The 20588-nt window shown below is 34.2% G+C and overlaps 1 protein-coding gene across 5 annotated transcripts in view; it reads left to right on the top strand.

The window, feature by feature from the left end:
- The window catches only part of Naa15 (N-alpha-acetyltransferase 15, NatA auxiliary subunit), a 101456-nt gene that overhangs the window by 35809 nt on the left and 45059 nt on the right, over positions 1–20588 (top strand). For 4 of the 5 annotated variants that reach the window (XR_013426154.1, XR_013426155.1, XM_078022113.1 and 1 more), the window contains exons 2-3: positions 16580–16664; positions 18664–18768. Coding sequence is in view for 3 of the 5 variants with exons in the window: in XM_078022113.1 (XP_077878239.1) it covers positions 16580–16664; positions 18664–18768 (190 nt within the window). In the remaining 2 variants the exon portion in view is untranslated. Of the gene's footprint in view, positions 1–16579; positions 16665–17360; positions 17440–18663; positions 18769–20588 lie in introns of those variants that run through there. The other variant, XM_021727904.3, reaches the window with a different exon arrangement.

Below are 20588 nucleotides of genomic sequence, written 5' to 3'. Positions count from 1 at the left end.
CATAATTTAATGCTGAAAAAATAAAAGAGCCAATAAAAGCTGCACATTTTATGATACATTAACAGTATAGTATTCTGAAAGCAGATAGTGATTATTACCTTCAGTTCTGCTGCTAGGAAGACTGTATATAATTTTCACTTCTGGGCCCAAAATATCCAGAAATATATGCCAATGAATGACTCCCTAATGGCCAATCCTTCACAGAAATGTTGATGTCAAATTCTGTCAGATCTTTTTTTGTCTATTTTATTCTGACACTCTGTATTTTTCTTTTAAAATATTAAGATGTCCATTGTTTTGTGAAATACTGAAGACACATTTTTTTTAAAAAAGGTTTATTTGGAGGGCTGGGGTTGTGGCTCAGAGGAAAGAGTGCTTGCCCAGCACGCCTGAGGCACTGGGTTCCGTCCTCGGCACCAAGTAAAATAAAGGTATTGTGTCCACCTACAGTTAAAAAATAAATATCTGGGCTGGGGTTATGACTCTGCGGTAGAGCATTTGCCTAGCGTGTGGGAGGCCTTGGGTTCAATTCTGAGCACCACATAAAAAAATAAAGTATTGATGACTACAATTAAAAAATAAATATATTTTTTTAAAAAGGTGTATTTGGAAAAATAAAGTGGACAAGTTATTTCAGTCCTCCAGGGCTATGGTTTGGATATGAAGTGTCTCCAAAATCTCCTGTGTTAATGCAGTAATATGCAGAGGTGAGATGAATTATGAGAACTGTAACCTCATCAGTCCATCCAAGTTTGAATGGACTAACTGGGTGGAAACTGAGTTGGTGGGAGGGGTGGCTGGAGGAGGTGGGTCACTGGGGACTGCCCTGGAAGGGTTCATTTTCCCTGCACCTCTTTCCCGTTTCTCTGCTTTCTGGCTGCCAGGATTGGAGCAGTGCTCCTCTATCACATACTTCTACCATCAAGCTCTGCCTCACCTGTGGAGTTGGCCCACTGTGACAAAACCTCTGAAACTGTGAGCCCAAAATAAACTTTTCATTGTTCGAGTTGTTTGTCAGGTATTTTGGTCACAGTGATGAAAATGCATCCAATTTTTTTAAACTTTACTACTTTTTTAAAAATATAGAAATATGAGAACAATATTATGTTAACCTCAGACTGATCAGAATGTCAGAGGGACTTAAAACTTTCATATAAGGAATAACTAAAGGAAAGAGATGTTTAGCTTGCAAACTAAACTGATTCCAGTTCCATAAGTTATCAGCTTAAAGGTTGACGGAGCTTGGGTCCATTTATGTAAAACCATTTTGGTAGTTAAAAGATAGTCAGGTGGGGCCTAGGGTTGTGGCTCAGAGGTAGAGGGCTCAGAGGTAGAGGGCTCACCTAGCATGTGTGAGGCACTGGGTTTGATCCTCAGTATTACATTCAAATAAAATAAAGATATGTGTCCACCTGTAACTAAAAATAAAATTAAAATAAAAATAAAGATAATAGTCAGTTGGCACCAGACATGAGCCGTGTGACTACTTACACCAGATAACATTTGAAGTTCCTTTAGTTTAAGGGATATTATAAAATAGCCTTGATTTGTTAAGTATTACCTTGGTGGATCTTATTTTATTTCATTTTTACACTGTTAGAATAAACAAACTTATTTTAAAATACAATATAAAGAATTTTTGTCCCATAGTTGTGGTAGTTTGCCATAAATCATAAGATATCAAAAATATATCAAAAATATTATCTATAAACAGACTCCAACTAAAAGAATTTTAGGAGAGAGACAATGTGTTTTTTTAGAGTCTGTTTGCAAAAAAACATTTAAAAAGACTTTTTTAAATTGAAGTATCATTTAACCACAGTGAAATGCATGAAGTCATGGGTATATGTCCTATCAATTGTAACAAATGCATACATCTGTGCAACTGCTTTCATTTTGAGATATAGAACATTACCATCAGCTCTTGTTCTCTTCTGTTTTAATTTAGTTTCTGCTTCAGATTTCTCTATAATCATTGAAGCTGGTTGGGTCTAAAGTTATAAGCTTTACTTAATAATATAGTGCTTTATTTAAATATTTTTACTGAGTGCTTAGTCGGGTTTTTTATGTGCATTTGCATTTAAATTTTGACCAACCCATGCAAGGTTGTTAATGGCCACATTTTACAGACACAATTGAGATTCTAATATGTTAGGCCAGTGCTGTAAAGCTATTTATGAAATAGTTGCTAAGATTTAAACTCTAGACAATATTGCCCATTAGAATTTTTGTGATGATTGAAATTTCTATATCTGGCTTATAGTACAGTTGCTACTAGTCTCATATGAACACCTGATATGTGGGTAGTAGACTGAGGATCTTTACTGAGGAGTTTCAAATGCTATTTATTTGTTAAATAGCTACAGCTCTAGATTCTTAAGCTGTATATACTGTCTTTATATCTTTCTGCCTCTATGGGGCCTACACCAAGAGACAGCCAGGCTTCTAGAGTTAATAAATCTTAATTTGATTTTTGTCATACCCAAGGCTAGTTTTCTCTTCCTTTCATTTCCTTTTGTTTTCTTTTCATGCTGGGAATGGAACCCAGGACCTCTCTCACAACAAGTACACTCTCTACTGCTGAGCTACACCCCCAACCTTATGACTAATTTTCTTTCTAATTTTTTACTTATGGACAATTTCAAACAAAAAAAAATAGAGAATAATATAATGATCCTATCCCCTTACATTGACAGTTACCAATTTTTGGTTTATTCTCTTTTCTGTCTGTGACCCCTACCTCCCTTGATTATGTTGAAGAAATCCCAGGCATCATTTCAACCAAGCTGAATTTTTATCATTTATCTTGATTTGATACTGCATTTCTTTTAAACAGTTTCAGGGAAATACTTTTTTTTTTTTTTTTTTTGGTATTAGCTGAAATAAAATGATGGAAAGCTATATTTAATAAAGAAAATCAACATGTAATCTTTAAAAAATACTTATTTTTCTTAGTTGTTGTTGGACACAATACCTTTATCTATATGTAGTGCTGAGGATGGAATCTAGGGCCTCACACATGCTAGGCTCTACTGCTGAGCCACAACCTCAGCTCATCACCATGTAATCTTAATGCCATATCTAAAATGTTTTTAAGTTTTTGTTGCTTCTGTCATTGTTATTTCTGAGTCTGTTTCCATTGATTAATTTTGCAACCAGATATATTACGGATCACCATTTCCTGCTTATACGTATTTCTAGTAATCCCCACCCCCATAATTTTGGATCTGATGGACACTTGAATATTGAGAGTTTGGATCCTGTTATCTTTTTAATAGTTTGGTTTCCACAGGCAGTTAATTTGTGCATCAGCTTGTTTCTTTTCAAGACTTATTTTTAAGCTTTAATAAAGGTTTGTCTAGAGTAGCTTTAGTTCTAAGGAGTCGGCTTTGAGTTTTTGCTGAATTCAGTACTGTTTAATTGAAGTCACCTAGCTGGTTGTTGGAACTCACATGTCTGCTGCTCATGTATAAGCACCGTAGTTGGACTCCTGGGACTGGTAACTGTTCTTTGCCTGGCTTCAGTGGACTCTTGCTGTGTATCTGTCCAGCTTAATATTTAACAAAGATTGCTATGCAGATTTATTCATTTATTTCCTTCCTTCCTTTCTTTTCTAGGAATTGAATTCAGAATTACTTGACCACTGCCACATTCCCAGCCCTTTTTATTTATTTATTTTTTTGAGACAGGGTCTCACTAAGTTGCTCAGGGTTTAACTATAAGTTCCTGAGGCTGGCCTTGAACTTTTTATCTTCCTGCATCAACTCTGAATTTCTAGGATTATAGGTGTACACTACCACACCCAGCTGCTATGCAGATTTCTGAAGCTTCATTTCTGTGTAGTTGTTTCTGGTACTCTTCCATACATTCTACCTATTCCAGCAGTTTCTCATTGTGATATGTCTTTAGTGAGACTGATGGAGCTATTTGGGTTTTCCCTCTCTATTCTGCAGTCTGGAAAATGCCTAAAGGTAGAATCAGGGATTTTTTTTTTTTTTTTCCTTTCTGAGACCACTTTCCTGTGTTGGCTTTTGTCCAGCAGCTGAAAAACAGTTATTTACATATGTACTTTCCAGTTTTATGCTTTGCAAGAACTTGATTTGGTGTCAATTTTTCCTATACATTTGGAAGCAAAAGTCTCCAAGTATATGCTTTCAGAATTTAGCACATGGGATGTTATTGTCTATTAGAAAAAGTATGTTTTAATTATATCCTGTTTTGCTTCATTGTTTGTTAACACAGTGGTAACATTTATAATTTTTAATTACTGGTCAAAGATACTGGAGTGAAAATAGTACAGCCTGTAGTGCTCTAGTATTTTTAAAACTATTGTTTAACTTTGATAACATATGATAACATATGATCATGTTATAGGCAGGAGGAAAAATATAGAGTACTGTGGCATTCATTCCATACCAATGGAACTCTTTATTCATAGTTTTGAAATTTCAAGAACTTCTCAAACAAAAGAGCTTCAGATTAAGGAAATATAGACTTGTATTTCTATTTAATGCAGTGATTCTATGGTAGAGAATTAAATTTGTTTGATTACTGTCATTTCACAATACCTGTGTTAAATAAGTGTATGTGAAAGATTTGCTCAGATATGAAGTATTTTCTGTTTTTCTTTCTCCAGAATAAGAGGTAAAGTAAGTTCTCAGAAAACTTAGTTTAAGCCTGGTAGTTTGGTTACAGCATTAAGAATCTTGTAATACTTGTCTTCCCATATAGTTCTGTGGAATAAACTCCAGTGGTAGTATGAAATGGGTTTTAAGAAAATAAGCAAATAAATATATTTTTTCATTGTCTTTATCATTTTAAGTGTACATTTCATTGATATTAAGTATATTCATATTGTTATGCAACCATGAGCACCATACATCTCCAGAACTCTTTCATTTTGCATAATGAAAGCTTTGTACACATTGAATTGTAACTCTTCATTCCCTCAATCCCCAGCTGCTGGCAACCACCATTATACTTTTTTCTCTGAGTTTGACTGCTTTGTGCCTGGCATATTTCACTTTGAATAATGTCCTCAAGTTTCATCCATGTCATAGAATATTGAAGAATTTCCTTACTTTCTAACCTTGAGTAACTTGGGGTTGCTTCCATATTTTAGGGATTCTAAGTAATGCTTTTGTGAACATGGGTGTGTAAGCCTCTATTTGAGATCCTGCTTTCAATTATGTTGAATCTATACCCAGGATGCAATTTATAAATCACAAGATTCTTTATGGAATATTTTGAGAAACTTATATTATTGTCCTCAGTTACACCATCATTTTATATTTTAATAAAAAATATAGGGGTTCTAATTTCTTTACATTCTTGTCAACACTTGTTATTTTCTATTTTGTTTTCCCTAATGCTGGGGATCAAACCAAGGGCCTCACACATGCTAGGCAAGCATTCTGTTTCCACTGATCTGTATCCCTAACCCTTTTAAAAAAAATACTAATAGGTAAGGGGTTTTATCTCAGAGTTTTAATTCACATTTCCCTAATGATTGGTAATGTTGATCATCTTTTCATGTGCTGATGGTCACTTGTGTATTTTTTGGAGATATCCTTTATTCTAAATATTAATTCCTTCTTAGATATATGATTTACATATATTTTTCCCATTTGCTCGATTGCCTTTTTACTGTTGATTGTATCTTTTGATGTACAAAGTTTAAAAATTTTTGTAAAGTCAAAAATTTGACTATTGCTAAGATGAACACAGTGGTGCTCACCTATAATCCCAGACATTCGGGAAACTGAGGTGAGATGATTGCAAGTTGAAGGCTAGCCTGGAAAACTTACTGAGACTCTGTCTCAAAATAAAAATTTAAAAGGCGGGGGGAATGATGCTCAAGTGTTAGGATGCCTGTAGGTTCTATCTCCAATACCACAAGGAAAACAAAAAAATCTATTGATTGTGCTGTTGGAGTTGGATCCAAGAAATAATTGCCAAATCCAATGTTGTGAAGCTTTTGCTTTTGTTTTCTCCTATGAGTATTATAATTTTAGGTCTTGGATCCATTTTGAATCAATTTTTATATATAATGTTAGGTAAGAATGCAGCTGCATTCTTTCACATGCAGATATCTATATTCTTAGCACTATTTATTGACACTCTCCTTTCCCCCATTGAATGGCTTTGGTATCCTTGCTGAAAATCACTTGAGCAAATGTGGGAGGACTTATTTCTCGGTTGGTCTTCCGTTTTTCTGTTTTCATTAATTTTGTGGTTAAGTTTTGAAATCGGGAAGTGTGAGTCCTTCAACTTTTCCCCTCCCCCGAGAATTATTTTGCTGCTTGAGAATTATTATGCTCCTCTCATATTCCATGTGAATTTCTGTGTGTGTGTGTGTGTGTGTGTGTGTATGTTCGCGTATGTGCGCTTGTTTTCTGTATGCCAAAAAAAATTGGAATTTCGGTAGGAGGGCATTAAATTTATAGGTTACTTTGGGTAGTGTTGATATTGTCTTTCAATCCATGAACTTGGTATGTCTTTAATTCTTCCTGAAATGTTTTTGTAATTTTTTGTACAAGGCTTTTGCTTCCTTGGTTAATTCCCAGTGTTTTATTCCTTTATATATGACTGTAAATGAAATACTTTTCTAGATTTCCTTTTTTGGATTGCTTGTTGTTAGTGTATAGAAATAAAACTTCTGTGTTGATCTTTATGTATTTTTCTACTTTGTTGAATTCCTCTATTAGTTCCAACAGATTTTTTTTTTTTGGTGAAGTTTTTTAGGATTTTGTAGATATAAAATTTATCTTCAAACAGCAATAATTTTACTTCTTTCCAATTTGAATGCCTTTTCCTTTTCTTGTTTAATTGCTCTGGCTAGAAGTTTTAGTACTATGTTGAACAGAAATGATGAAAGTAAGAATTCTTACTTGTTCCTGATGTTAAAGGAAAAGCTTTCATTTCTTCAAAATGGATTTTGATGTTTCCTGTGGGTTCTTCATATATGTATGTTTTTTATTATGTTGAGGTAGCTTCCTTCTATTCCTAGTTTGTTGAGTGTTTTTAATCTTGAAAGGTTGTTGAATTTTGTTAAACACTTGTGTGTACACAAATTGAGATGATAAAGTACTTTTTTCTGCCTCTACTAATGTAATATATTAGATTACATTGATCCATTATCACATGTTGAACAATCCTTGCATTTCAGGAATAGATTCTTCTTGGTCATGGTGTGTAATCCTTTTAATTTGTTACTGAATTTGGTTTGCCATTTTGTTGAGGATTTTTAAAAAACATTTATTTTCTATTATAATCTGGACTTTATATATTATATTTTAATTATATAAAACTTGTTAAAGCTGAGTACATCTGGTTCTTTTGTTTGTTTTGGGCAGCACTGGAGTTTATAATACACACTTCTTTACTTCTGGGCTATGTCCCTGACCCTTTATATTTTTTAAATTTTGAGATAGGGTCTTGCTTAATTGCCCAGGCTGGGCTCAAACTTGTGATCCTCCAGAGTTACCTGGGATTACAGGTGTGTGCCACCAGGCCTGGTTATTTACCTTTTTGGCGAAAGAGAAACTGTTGAGTAAGATATGATACATAGTTTCCTGTATTTTTAAATTTAATTTTAAAATATATATCTTGGGCTGGGGCTGTGGCTCAGCGGTAGCACACTTGCCTGGGATGTGTGAGGCACTGGGTTCAATTCTCAGCACCCCATATAAATAAATAAAATAGGGCTTGGGATGTAGCTCAAGCGGTAGCGCGCTCGCCTGGCATGCGTGCAGCCCGGGTTCGATCCTCAGCACCACATACAAACAAAGATGTTGTGTCTGCCGCAAACTAAAAAATAAATAATAAAATTCTCTCTCTCTCTCTCTCTCTCTCTCTCTTTAAAAAAAAAAAAAAAAAAAACAAAAAAAAACTCAGGGTTGTCCCAATGCTTGAGAAGCCCAGGATCAAATTTAAAATAAATAAATAAAATAAAGGGTCTATCAACAACTAAAAAATAAAACTAAAAAAAAAATTAAAATATATATCTTTTTGTTGTAGGTGGACACAATACCTTTATTTTATTTTATTTATGTGGTGCTGAGTATTGAACCCAGTGCTTCATGCATACTAGGTGAGTGCTCTACCACTTGAGCCACAACCCTAGCTCTAGTTGTTGTTGTTTTTTTTAATATATATTTATTTTTCAGGTGTAGATGGACACAGCACAATGCCTTTATTTTTTATGTGGTGCTGAGGATCAAATCCAGGTCCCACCTGTGCTAGGCGAGCGGGCTATCGCTGAGCCACAATCCTAGCCCCTAGCCCTAGTTTTTTGGCTGGATTTTGTCATCAGGAAATATAGGATTAGCCATGCATTGAATATTGATACTTTTTCCTTTATGGGAAGACTGCTATCATTTGTAACAAGTACTCTTAGAGAAGTAGTGCTTTCAGGGAAAAAAAAGAGATTGAGACCTATTTACTTAAATGCATACTGATTGTTTGTTCTCTACTGTGCTGGGTATCAAACCCTGGGCTTCCTGCAAGCTGATTCTTTTCTTTCCTCTTTTTTTAAACCGAGGATTGAACCCTTCAGTCCTGGGGGTGCTTAATCACTGAGCCACATTCTCAAGTCTGTCTTATTTTAAATTTTGAGACAGGTTCTTGCCAAATTGCTTAAGACCTCACTAAGTTGTTGAGGCTGACTTTTAACTTGTGCCTCAGCCTCCTGAGCTGGGTTTACAGGTGTGCAACACCACACCCAGCTTAATTTTCTTGTTTTAAACTCAGTTATTTGGGGGGATTTTCCAGTTGGTTAATCTTGGGTTTATTTTTCTCAGTTAATTTTTGGTGATTTTATATCCCCTTGATGGAAAACTGAGTAAGGAAAGAAACAGGGTAATATGATTGAATTTGTTGAAGATCTCTTAGACTGGAAATTTTGGCATTAACAACTTTTATGCCAATAACATTTAATACAATTTCTATATGTGGTAAAGAGAATTGTCCACTAAGGATCAGAAGACCTAGATGGTAGTCTTAAGTTTTGCCATTATCTAAGTATGTAATCTTAGGTAAATTGCTTGTTTTCCACATTTTACCCCTGTGCAATAAGGGTTGAACCTTTTGTGCTTAATTTGCAGGATTATCATGAAGATTATGTTTGTTTGTTTGTTTGTTTGTTTGTTTGTTTATTTATTTATTTATTTAATGTAGTGCTGAGGATTGAACTTGGTGCCTCACACGTGCTAGTCAAGCATTCTACCACTGAGCTACAACCCCAGGCCTATCATGAAGATTATGTGATAATGCTAGTATGAAATTCCTTTGGAAAATATGGTAGTGTAAACAAATACAGGTGGTTTCCATTCAGACCATGAAATCCTGAAGTTCAACTCTACAAAAATAAAGTCACACTGTCCATGTTAAGTGAAAACTACTCCAGGGCTATTTTGTGTTCACTACCTAGGTGTGGCCTTTCTGCAATGTTTGTTGAATTCTGCAGTTAGTCTTTGACACTCCATTATGGCTAGTTGGAACTCTCAGCACCATTGACTGCTTTCTGGTCATTCTTTAGCTTTGTGAAGTTTTATCCTAAAAATGCATGACATCCTGTGCAGATTTCTGGATCTTTTTTCCTGCATAGATCCATCATTTTCAGTACTCTTCTTTGCAGAGTACCTCTGCCGTTTTGAATATTAATCTGTTTCTCTTAACCCTGTGGACTAGTGTGCTCTGTTGGGATCTTTCTTCCTGTGCTGTAATGTGGAAAGTGCCTACAGGTGTGAAGAGTGTTTTAAGAGCTGCTCATGTTTCTTTCCCTTTTGCCTATTTTATCCTTGATCCAGTTTTGTTTATGTTGGAAAGGCAAGTTCACCTTCACTCCATCATGCCTAATATGGAAGTCATCTATTTTTAATTTTCAAAATTTTTCAAAATTTAAAGTAAACTTGTTTTTTAACTGACACATAAAAGCATAAAAATCATCCATATTTATGGGGCACTGTGTGATGTTTCAATGCATGTATACATTGTATAATGTTCAAATCCTGTTAAGCAGATCTGTTTCAGACATTATTTTTGCTGAGAACATTCAAAATCCTTCTAGCTCTTCTAATATATAGTATATTATTATCTATAGTCTACCTACTATGCAGTAACATACCAGAACTTTCTTCCTTCCAAAAAATAAAACTTAGTTCCAGTTGATCAGCCTCTTCCCACCGTGCTTTACTTCTGCTTGTCCCAGCCTCTCGTAGCCACCATTCTACTTACTCTCACCTTCTATGAGATCAACTTTTTTATATTCCACATACAAGTAAGATCAAGTAGCACTTGTCTTTCTTTGCCTGGTTTATTTCACTTAATGTAGTAATCTCCAGTTGCAACCATGTTTTCACAAAGGACCAACATTAATCTGTTTTGTGGTTGGATAGTGTTCCATTGTGTATATGTGTCACATTTTATTTAACCTTCATCAATTGATGGATAGTTTTTTCCCCCCATTTCTTGGCTATTATGAAAATAGTGCTGCTTTAAACATTGGGGGTGCATGTATCTGTTGATACACGGCTTTCATTTCTGTTGGGAGTGGATTTCTGTGTCATTTGGCAGTTCTATTTTTTAATATTTTAAGGAACCTCATACTATTTTCCATAATGCTATACTTATTTACATTTCCATTAGCAGTGTGTGAGGATTCCCTTTTCTCTACATCTTTCCCAGCATTTGTTATATTTACTTTATTTGATCAGAACCATTCTTACTGGAGTGAGGTGATATTTCATTGTGGTCTTGATTTGCGTTTCCCTGATGATTAGTGATGTTGAGCATTTTTTCATGTACCTGTTGGCCATTTGTATGGCTTTTTTTTTAAATGTCTTTTGAGAAATGTCTGATGACTTTTTTTTTAAATATTTATTTTTATTTTTAGGTGGACGCAATAACTTTATTTTTATTCAGTGTCTCATGCATGTTAGGTTAGCCCTCTACCACTGAGCAACAACCCCAGCCCTGGTGACCTTTTTTTTTATATATATATTTTTTAGTAGTTGATGGACCTTTTATTTATTTGTATGTGGTGCTGAGAATTGAACCCAGTGTGTCACACATCCTAGGCAAGCGCGCTACCACTGAGCCACAACTCTAGCCCAAGGTGACCGTTTTTTAATGAGATAATTTTCTTTTCTTTTTTTTTCTTCTTCTTCCTATTGAGTTGTTGGAGTTCCTTATATATTCTGGATGTTAGCTCATGTCAGATGTATAATTTGCAGATATTTTATTCCATTCTGTAGGTTGTCCTTCATGCTCTTTTTTCCTTTTACTGTGCAGAAGATTTTTCGTTTGAGGCAATCTCATGTATCTGCTTTTGTTTTTGTTTCCTGTGCTTTTGGTGTTGCCAAAAAATCCTTGCCCATTCAAATGCCTTGAAGCATTTTCTGTTTTCTTCTAGAGGCTTCATAAGTCTTCAGCCCATTTTGAGTTGCTTTTTGAATCTGGTGACAGATATGGGTCTACTTTTTCTGCATGTGTATATCCTGTTTTTCCAGCTCCATTTATGGAGATGACCATCCTTTCTCCACTATATATCCTTAGTATCTTTGTTGAAAATTATTTGTAGATATGTGTGTTAATATCTAGGCTCTGTATCCTGTTTCATTGGTCTGTGTCTGTTTATATGCCAATGCCAAATTTTTTAATTTTAGTTTTGTGGTATATTTTGAAGTCAGGCAATGTTAATGTCACTTCTGTGTTAATTTTGATTAAGATTGCTTTGGCTATTCAGGGTTTTCATGATTCCATACAAATTTTAGGATTTTTTTTTCTAGTTCTTTGAAGACTGTTAATGGTATTTTTACAGGGATCATATTGAATTCCTTAAATTGGAAACTCTGGATAATGGTTTTTTTTTTTTTTTTTTTTGGTACTGGGGATTGAACTCAAGGGCACTTGACCACTGAGCCACATCCCCAGCCCTGTTTTGTATTTTATTTAGAGACAGGGTCTCCCTGAGTTTCTTAGCATCTCGCTTTTGCTGAGAACTTGCGATCCTCCTGCCTCAAATATGGATTTTTTAATGTTTATTTTTTAGTTATAGTTGCACAAAATACCTTTATTTCACTTATTTATTTTTATGTGGTGCTGAGGATCGAACCCAGGGTCTCGCATGTGCTAGATGAGTGCTCTACTGCTGAGCCACAACCCCAGACCAAATATGGACATTTTAACATTATTTATTCCAATTTATGAACATCGGGTATTCCATTTTTTGGTGTCTGCTTTACTTTCTTTCATCAGTGTTTCATTGTAGAGATCTTTTATTTCTTTGGTTAAAGGTATTATTTTTTTGGTAACTATTATAAGTGGATTTGCTTGATATATTTTTTTTTAGACCATTGGCTATTGGCATATAGCAGTACTGATTATTGTGCATTGATTTTGTATCCTGTAAGTTTGTTGAATTTATTAGTTCTAAAAGTTATTTGGTGCTCTTGGGAGTTTTCTTCATGTAAGATTTTGTTCTCTGTAAACAATGACAATTTGACTTATTCTTTTCCAATTTTGTTTTGCCTATTTGCTCTGGCTAGAACTTCCAGTATGTGTTAAATAGAAGTGGTGAAAATGGCCATTTTATCTTGTTCTAGATCTTAGAAAGCTTTCTATGTTTTTAGGGAAATAATTTTTCATACTTTAATGGTGGTTTTATGCACAATAACACTTAGGCTCTTTGTACATATGTAGTTTTCAGAAACAGGAAAAACTAAAAAAAAACCTTTTAATCAGCTTAGTCTTTATCACAGCTTCTTTCAATGCATTTTATTATAAGAAAAGCAAATTGTTCTTGGGCTCTCTGCTATTAAATAGAGGAATCCAAAATACTGTTTATTGGTCCTATATTTTATTTTTTTTGATCACTTGTGATTAATGATAGCTCCCAAGTTACTCCTGCTGTTGTTCCCTCTTCTCATCTCCTAGAATGTTGGAGGGCAGAGAAATTATACACACTGGTTAGGAAGCTATTGCACAGAAGCTGGAGATGACAGTTCTTACTAGAGAACAGAAATACGAGGGAAGGAGAAACACCAAAGATATTTATTTAGTTTTGCTTAACCAGCTAGATGAGTGAATTGAGGTGAAGGCATCTACTGAGATGGCAAAGACTTAATAAAAAGAATACCTTTTAGGGAAGAAAACTAGTTGTGTTGTAATTAGGTTTGAGATGCAAAATAGCAAAGTAGAGATAGTGAATACATCTCACTCTAGTTTGTTGTAGCATGAGTATAATCAATGATTTCTTCATGCTGAATGTAAAAGTTCACATTTTCACTGTTTTGTTTCTATATATTTTCAATTTTATACTTGCATTAACTGTCTCTCCCAGATTTGAGTATATTGTTCAAGAAGTTATGAGTAAATTTGTTTAAATGTATAGTGGTGAATGGCATCAATTATCTTTGAGATACATATTTTTTTCCTGAAAAATAAAATTCTTTAAAATATTTTTATAAAAACTTTTTTTTTTTGGCACTAGTGATTTAGCTGAGGGTTGTTTAAACACTGAGCATCACTACCCCTTTTTACTTTTTATTTTGAGGCAATGTCTCTCTAAGTTCCTTAGAGCATTGCTGAATTGCTGAGGCTTATTTTGAACTTGTGATCCTTTGGTTTAGCCTCCTGAGAAGCTGGAATTACAGGGGTGCACCACCATGCCTGGCATTGAAACCATATATATATATTTTTTTTATTGGTTGTTCACAACATTACAAAGCTCTTGACATATTTTATACATTAGATTGAAGTGGGTTATGAATTCCCAATTTTTACCCCAAATGCAGATTGCAGAATCACATCGGTTACACATCCAAATTTTTACATAATGCCCTATTAGTAACTGTTGTATTCTGCTACCTTTCCTATCCCCTATTATCCCCCCTTCCCTCCCCTCCCATCTGCTCTCTCTACCCCATCTACTGTAATTCATTTCTCTCCTTGTTTATTTTCCTATTCCCCTCACAACCTCTTATATGTAATTTTGTATAGCAATTAGGGTCTCCCTTCATTTCCATGCAATTTCCCTTTTCTCTCCCTTTCCCTCCCATCTCATGTCTCTGTTTAAAGTTAATCTTTTTTTTTCCTGCTCTTCCTCCCTACTCTGTTCATAGTTGCTCTCATTATATCAAAGAAGACATTTGGTATTTGTTTTTTAGGGATTGGCTAGCTTCACTAAGCATAATCTGCTCTAGTGCCATCCATTTCCCTGCAAATTCCATGATTTTGTCATTTTTTAGTGCTGCGTAATATTCCATAATGTATAAATGCCACATTTTTTTTAATCCATTCATCTATTGAAGGGCATCTGGGTTGGTTTCACAGTCTAGCTATTGTGAATTGTGCTGCTATGAACATCGATGTGGCAGTATCCCTGTAGCATGCTCTTTTAAGGTCTTCAGGGAATAGTCCAAGAAGGGCAATAGCAGGGTCAAATGGTGGTTCCATTCCCAGCTTTCCCAGGAATCTCCAAACTGCTTTCCAAATTGGCCGCACCAATTTGCAGTCCCACCAGCAATGCACAAGTGTACCCTTTTCTCCACATCCTCGCCAGCACTTGTGAAACCATATTTTGATACCTGTGTAAATTAACTGTAAAAGGTTTATGATGAAAAATATTTCCCTTATTTTCCTCTGCCCCCTTTTATTTCCAGTCCAGAATCAAGCAACTTAAGCTCTTTATTTTCTGTTTTTTCCCCCTTATTGCTTAGTAATATATCTTCTTTCTTTCTTTCTTTCTTTCTTTCTTTTTTTAAATATTTAGTTGTAGTTTTTATGTGGTTCTGAGAATCAAAGCCAGTGCCTTACCACGCGCAAGGCAGGCTCTTTACCACTGAGCTATAGCCCCAGCCCAATATCATCATTTCTTGATATGTAACTCTAAAGATGTTTATTTACTATTGATTAATAAAAATCATTGACACAATTGTCTACTTCTTTTTTCTCATTTCTCCTTCATAATTACATCAAAAGTTTTGATAAACCAGTACTGAATACTTTTTTCTAATTGTGTATATATTGTTCACTATTAGGTCAGATATCTCACTAAATATGCATATCCTTTTTTTAAAAAAAAATTTAGACATTGATGGATCTTTATTTTATTAGTATTTACATGTGGTGCTGAGAATCGAACCCAGTGCCTCATACATGCTAGGCCACATCTCCTGCATATCCTTTTATATACCAGTGTTTGTTTTCCTTGGAGTCAATACCTTTCCATTTAATCAGTTGCTTGATTTTTCTATAGACTTGTTGCTCATTTTTCCCGAATGTATTTGTCTTGTTCTTATAATAGTTTTCCATGTCATCAAGCACAACAGGTGCATTTTTGCTCTTAGTAGAAACCTATGGGAATCTTTTAGTTTCTTGCTCCAATTTGAAGTTGCTATAATTCTTATTTGTGTATTAGAGTCCTTATGTACTTAGTCTTGTCTTTTTAAATTTTGTCTGAATTCCTTTTTAAAAGCTTTTTAAGGCAGGCTGGGTTATAGCTCAGTGTACAATGCTTGCTTAGCATGGGTGAGGCACTGGTTTTGATTCTCAGCAGCACATATAAATAATGAAAAATAAAAGTCCATCAACAACTAAAATTATTTAAGCAAAAAGCTTAAGAGTATATGAGGATGAAAGCTTAGCTTTCTGAAAATACTTTGAAATGTCATTTTACTTATATATCTAATTAATAGTCATTTGGCTGGGTATGGGGATGTGTTTTTTTTTTTTTTTTTTTTAAATATGGTATTGAGGATTGAGCCCAGGGTTTTTTGTTTTTTGTTTTTTTTATGAAGCAGGATCTTGCCAAGTTGCTTAGGGCCTCAATAAATTGCTGAGACTTGACCTTGAATTTGTGATCCTCCTCTCTTTAGCCTCCTGAGTGATTGGGATTATTGAGACTTAATTTTCATTCTGATTTTGAAGGCTGTGTATTTGTTCTCTTGTTTGTTAACAATATTTCATTTATGTGAAATAAAAGAGCTAGGGGTATGGCTCAGCATCCATGCTCTGCAGGTTTGAGTCCCTCGGTTCAGTCCCTAGCACCACCAAAATGAGTACAACAAGGGAATAAAGAGTTCAGTGTCATTCTGATTATATACCCTTTTTATGTGACTTATTTGTTGCCCCACCCCTGCCAAAGCTTTTAGTATCTTTTTATTCCAAGGCTTTGAAATGTCACTGTGATATGCCATAGCTTGAGTCTTTTATTCTAGATATTTTGTATGTACTTCTTTAGCACTTTAAGCTTAAAAGACTTCATTTCTTTATAAAAAGAAAATGTTTAAAAATATGATTCCTATATCTTTTATTATTTTCACTTTTCTATGACACTCAGTTGTTAGATTTTTTGTTTTTTTTGGAGTTAGCTTATGATACTTGAATCTATTTTATGTCTCAACGACTTTAACTTTCTGTATTTGAGGTTTTTATATATTTAGTGGCATTTTAGTGGAACTTACAAGAATATGGAAATAACATTTAATACACTTAACAATTAAAAATTTAACATTGAATTTAAAGGTTTTGCATTTTGCATTTCTTGGTAAACTCGCATTATTTTTTGTTTTGACAGAGATGTTATGAACATAAACAGTATAGAAATGGATTGAAGTTCTGTAAACAAATCCTCTCTAATCCCAAATTTGCAGAGCATGGAGGTAAGAGCAAATGCTATGTCTTTACTGCGTGTCTTTCTAGCTTCTTATTGGGCTGTTTTATTCAGCTGCTTTTATTTTCCAGAGAAAATGAATCCTATTTTTCATTCCTGTGAGAAAATAAAATTCAATACTAAATTTTTAATTTAATGGATAGCACATTCTACTTGAATTCTGATTTATTCCTAATTTGATATTAGTTATATAGGAAAGATAGAAGGACCAAAAAGGCAGTTGGCTTATTTATGTAAAATTATGTTATAAGAAAATTTTACTTTAGAACTTTCATGAAGTTCTAAATTTTATTCCTTATCAATAAGCTTATTCAGAAAGTGACCTTTTTGGTCTTCACTCATGAACTATCCTTTTTATATTTACATTGTGTCTTAGATTTTCAAAAGTGAGTCATGTTTAAGACATTTAATATAAAGTTGGGGTGGTTTACTAGTTTCCCAGTATGAAAGTAGATGAGTAGGTATTTGTAGAGCAACTGGAGAAGTGTGTGGCTATGAGGAGGCAAAGGAAAAATAAACTTTTGCAGATGTGACCTGTGCAGACCTTGGAAAGCTCATCAGTGATGAATTTGGTAGTATGCTAGTATTGAAGAGGGGAGGGGCATAATAATTCTCTGTTAGCTCTCTTTAGTCTTGCCTACATTTACTGTACTTTCTCCTTCACTGCATTTCAGTGTTTACTTTTACTGCAGTTGTTTGGATGGAAAGCAATGCTGATAAAAGTATCTAAATGCATCTCCTTTTCCTTGTCAGCTGGATATCAGGTTGTTTTATATTCATTTTTAAAGTATGCATACTGGTAATGTGGCCATTTTAGTAGTAACATAGTGATACTATAGAAAAGTACCATATTTCATTGTTAAAAGTACAATTTCCCTCACACTGTTTATTTTTAAACTGCAGCACCCTGTATTTTAACATATCTTGAAATCAGGTGCATGTGAAGTATCATAATTTCAGTGAACATATTTTAAAACTGTATTTGTTGAATCTTCCTTTTGATTATACCTTTAGTCCTTATCTTTTATTTCTCACTAAATTCTCTATAAATTGTAAATTTTGTCTTAAAATTAGGTAAATAAATGACAATTAACTTTTTTTGGGGGGGTTGAATTACTGGGGATTAGACTCAGAGGCACTCAGCCACTGAGCCACATCCCCAGCCCCATTTTATATTTTATTTAGAGACAGGGTCTCACTGATTTGCTTAGTGCTTTGTTTTTGCTTAACTCTCCTCACTTTTTGCTGAGGCGGGCTTTAACTTGTGATCCTCCTGCCTCAGCTTCCTGAGCTTCTGGGATTACAGGCATGCGACAATTAACTTTTTTTTATACCTTTACACTTCATAGGATATACAGTATAAAATTAGAAATCTTTTCTGGAAACGCAATACTTGCCACAGTTCTCTCTTTGAATCTGTTGACTGCAAATGGCAGGTTTTGGACATCTTTTACTCATATATTTAGTAATCCTAAAAAAATAATTTTAAAAGAAATTTATGAAAATCAGAAATGTAGAAATGTTTTAATCAGAAGAGTAAATTTAACCTTTACATAATTAGGTTCATAGAAATAAATTCTGTTTTTAAGATAGCTTTTCATAGTTTAAAGGTCATCCCATGGAATTCCCCTGAGAACAAAATAGTAGTAAGAGTGATTACATGTTGTCAGTATATAAATTACTAGGTCATCTTTCTGGTCAGATGTACATGCATTATGTATGTTTTTAATCTTAAAAAAAGAAGAAAGAAAGAAAAGCATAGGAGTCTCCAAGAATTAATTTAGAAGTCTTTGCTTATTTGGTTTGTCGATTTAAAAAATATTTTAATTCTGGAAATATGTCAGTAATCTCCTTCAATTTTTTAATTGTTAGCATAACATAGCATTTTTTTGAGGGTATGATTATGTTTTATTGCTGACTATTTTTATTTCTAATGTTTAATTTCTTTCACTTTTTTTACTCCCCCTCCCTTTTGTTATTAAAAATAGAAACCCTGGCTATGAAAGGATTAACGTTGAACTGCTTGGGAAAAAAGGAAGAAGCTTATGAATTGGTTCGTAGAGGTCTGAGAAATGACTTGAAGAGTCATGTATGTATCCTTTTTGAAATATATTTCAGGACTAAGTGGGGTGTTTTGAGCTAAGGCAGCAGTTTGAGAGTCAGAACGTCTAGTTTCTTCTTACTGTGCAATTCCAGAAGAGATTTTTCTCTCTGAAATTGAGTTAATAGCAACTGCCTTCATTCAGGGAACATTTTAACAGACCTGTCATGATTTTTTTTGCCCCCCCCCCCCCTTTTGGTACTAGGAATTGAATTTGGTGCACTTAACCACTGAGCCACATCTCCACCCCCAACTCCTTTTATTTATTTTTTTATTTGTGAAGCAGGGTCTCACTAAGTTAGTTGGAGCTTTGCTAAGTAGCTAAGGCTGGCTTTGAACTTGTGATCCTCCTGAGCTGCTGGGATTATATGTGTGCAACATTTTGTGCCTGGCTTTTTTTGAGTTTTGTTTTATTTTTTGTTTTTGAAATTGGGCCTTGCTAAGTTGCTGAAGCTGGTTTTGAATTTGAGATCCTCGTGCCTCATCCTCTTGAGTTGCTTGGATTACAAGAGTGCACCAACTTGTTCATCTGTACCTACCATGTTTTAATAGTATATCTGTCTCACATATAAATGGGATTTGCATTTAAAAATGTCTATGAAAGCTCTTCCCATTCTTAAAAAAGGGGGAGGAGAAATTGTTGAATGTTTGTGTCTCCCCAGATTCATAATTGAAACCTAACTACCAGTGTAATGGTTTGGAAGGTGAAAAGGTCAAGAGAGTTGAGCCTTCAAATATGGGATTAGTGTCCTTATAAAAGAGGTCAGCAGAAACTCTTTGGTCATGTGATGACACAGCTAGAAGGAGCTGTTTATGAAGTGAGAACAAGACTCACCAAATGCTGAATTTGCTTTATCTTGGACTTCATGGCCTCCATAACTATGAACAATAAGTGTCTTGTTGTTTATAGATTACTGTGTCTAGCTATTTTATTATAGCAGTTTGACTGGACTAAGGCACCATGCAGCTTTATTATGATCATAATTTTAGAGAAAAATAAGAGAGTGTGTGTGTATAAGTAATATTAGACACAGTAGCATATAGTTCAAAGCCCAGGCTTTGGAATACAGGCTTGGAATATAATATACTTCATGTAGATTTGAAATGCAACTCTGCTTTCTGTGTGATATTAGGGTTCAGTTTCCTCATGTGCAAAATGGGGATAATTTCACCCACCTCATTGTGATGCTATAAAGACATTGATGAAATGCAAAACAAATTTTATTTCATTAAGGAAAATGTGATTTTGGGGGATCAAATAGAAATGGATGAGGGCGGCTGGGGTTGTGGCTCAGTGGTAGAGCACTTGCCTCAGCACCACATAAAAATAAATAAATAAAGATATTGTGTCCACATACAACTAAAAATATATATATATATAAAAAGAAATGGAAGAGGGAAGATGGAGAAAAATTATGTGTTGTTATATTTTAAATAAACTGACAAATATTTTTGTGCCTATTTTGTGAGCTTAACAATTTTAATAGCTAAAATATTTAGTAAAATTTCAAGTGTTTTGTTCACCTACACCCTAATTATTAAGACTTCTTAATAATTATTAAATGAATGAATGATTTAATATTATATGTGGTTGACTTTTAGGAACTTTTTACTGTGCTAAGTATATCATTTGTTAGCCAAAGAAAAATCTACGTGATATTGTATAATTATATACCATGGAGGCCTGGCTTCTTTTTCCTTTTAATAATAAAGATAATTCCTTTATTTATTGTATGTAGTCATTGAATTTTACCAGATACTGAACCTTTATAGTTATCCCATTTAGCCATCACTACTATGCTTCACTCTTAG

Source organism: Ictidomys tridecemlineatus, chromosome 9 (genome assembly GCF_052094955.1).
Source record: "Ictidomys tridecemlineatus isolate mIctTri1 chromosome 9, mIctTri1.hap1, whole genome shotgun sequence".
NCBI classification, from domain to species: domain Eukaryota; kingdom Metazoa; phylum Chordata; class Mammalia; order Rodentia; family Sciuridae; genus Ictidomys; species Ictidomys tridecemlineatus.
Note: the sequence above shows the minus strand (reverse complement) of the source record. Positions and strands in the feature narration are given on the sequence as shown.